The sequence below is a fragment of the Arachis ipaensis genome, chromosome B06 (genome assembly GCF_000816755.2).
Source record: "Arachis ipaensis cultivar K30076 chromosome B06, Araip1.1, whole genome shotgun sequence".
NCBI lineage: Eukaryota > Viridiplantae > Streptophyta > Magnoliopsida > Fabales > Fabaceae > Arachis > Arachis ipaensis.
Window position 1 is genome coordinate 121,261,042 of NC_029790.2, and position 2,068 is coordinate 121,263,109.

Sequence of the window (2,068 nt, forward strand, 5' to 3'; positions counted from 1 at the left end):
ACAAACATAAACCCTAATTACTATCATGCATGGTGGAAGCAGAGGCATGTCCAATAACAATCGAAGGACACAGTCAGTGGAAAATAGTAACTTTGAAGGGCTCGATGAACACGGGAGCAAGCCATATGACGGGACATGCTTCTGCCGTCTTCAAGTGGTGGCGTTGAAGTCGAAGACGAGGAGAAATCCAGGGAGATGGTTCTTCAGATGTCCTCTGTGGAAGGTATGTATGAATTTTCTGGTGAATCTGTCCCTATTCCCTATTGAGAGTTGAGCTTGATGAATGGCTTCTGTGCTGGGCAGACGAAGAACACTGGGTGTCGTTATTTTCAGTGGATGGACGAAACCAACGAGGAATCAGTTGGGCTGGAGGAAATCTCGAAGAATGGAACACTAGTATGCAATGAATGTGGAGTCTTGAAAGGGAGATTTACCAGTCTTGAGACAGAGACCATACACAGAGATGGAAAGATGATGAGGGAGCACATGAAGAGAGTTGAATTGTTTTTATGCATCATTCTTTGTGGAGTTGTTCTGAGTTTGATTTTGAGTGTGATTTGTTTGGTTAGATAGGAGAAGGGATGCATGCAGGACAAACAATGGATGTTATGTGTTACTGTTTTGTGGAATTTATGTTGACATTGTTGTAGCTATTGTTGTTGTTTGTTAATGAATTAGAGCTGTGTGTTACACTCAGTTGAATACTGTCAATAACATGAATGGAGTGAATACAAATAAGTAAAAAAAGGCAACTCAGATATGCTAACTAATTTGAGATGGGTTTAAGAAATGAAACACTGCCAAAGGAACACGAATAGTACCAAAATATTTGATCTGCATAACATTTAGCATTAACACATATTGTTCCAACCAAATTATTTGATCTGCATAACATTTAGCCTTAACACATATTGTTCCAACCAAAATACTGAATACTCGCTAATTAGTCTTAATATCAGACACCAAAAGACTTAAATTGTGCAGCAAAGGCTTATTTGATCTGCATAACATTTAGCCTTAACACATATTGTTCCAACCAAAATACTGAATACTCGCTAATTAGTCTTAATATCAGACACCAAAAGACTTAAATTGTGCAGCAAAGGCCAATAACCATGAATGCTAATATCAACATATAACTCAAAAAGTAGAAACAGTATTGCAACTAAACTTCAACTTATAACCCAAAAGAAGAACTAATCATAGATCCAAGTATCCTTCAACCAGACTGATTTGGCATGAACTTAGAGAACCTAGAAGTTGTTGCTTTACTAGCTCCATTCATGGTTTCATTTGACACCACGAGAGTCCTTGTGGTGTTTGTAACTCCTAAACCAGGGACAGCAGTTGAAGTAGGTCCAACGGGCCGTATTTGTGGGGGCCTAAATGGTGGGTTGGGCCTTGTAGTGGCTGTTGGACTTGGAGCTGTGGGCCTTGGAGTGGCTGCTGGACTTGGAGCTGATGGGGGCCTCATAATAGGCATCTTTACCTTGATTCCTTCCCTGCTAGAAGAAGCAGCAACGGCAGCAGCAGTATTGGAGGGAGTTTTAAGAGTTGATGCAGGACCTTTGCTAGATCTGGTTGCTCTCCTCCCAAGGTTGGTCTTAGGAGCTCTCCTTCTAGCAGACTGACTTGTTGAACCGGATATGTTGAAATTGGCCTACAAAAAAAAATAACTCTAAGTTCCACTTGTCAAGTTACTGCCTCAGTATTGATTGATATATGTACTACCTCTTCATCAGCTTCAGAATGTGGATGGCCTTGTGTGAGCTCTTGTTCAACTGCATCCATGGTCTCCTCCCAAAACCTCTCTTACTTGGAGTCTGACATGTCCTCTAAATCCATATGTGGCAAATTTTGGCAAGTTGCTGACTGAACATGTCCTCCATCTGGCTGACCTGCACGGCAGGCCTGTCAGTTGCCACTTTCTACAGGTGCAAGTCCTCTCTTGAGTGTTGACCCGAAGTGTCCGACCATGCCTTCTTACTTCAAACACATTGTGATCATCATCTCCCACCCACTGAGCTTCCCAGTAATTTTCTTCCTTCTTTTATTTCTCCAACCTGCT

General features: G+C 41.6%; 1 protein-coding gene across 1 annotated transcript; it reads left to right on the top strand.

The window, feature by feature from the left end:
* LOC107647439 lies at positions 13-644 on the top strand. The gene is made up of 2 exons (XM_021104910.1): positions 13-223; positions 304-644. Exons 1-2 carry the CDS (start codon positions 26-28, stop codon positions 571-573), a joined length of 468 nt encoding a protein of 155 aa, XP_020960569.1. The 5' UTR covers positions 13-25; the 3' UTR covers positions 574-644.

Excerpts from the sequence above, each read along its gene's own strand:
- LOC107647439 (XM_021104910.1), top strand. The coding sequence starts at position 26 with ATGCATGGTGGAAGCAGAGGCATGTCCAATAACAATCGAAGGACACAG. Across the intron at positions 224-303 it reads TCAGATGTCCTCTGTGGAAG|ACGAAGAACACTGGGTGTCG; the intron begins GTATGTATGAAT and ends TGTGCTGGGCAG.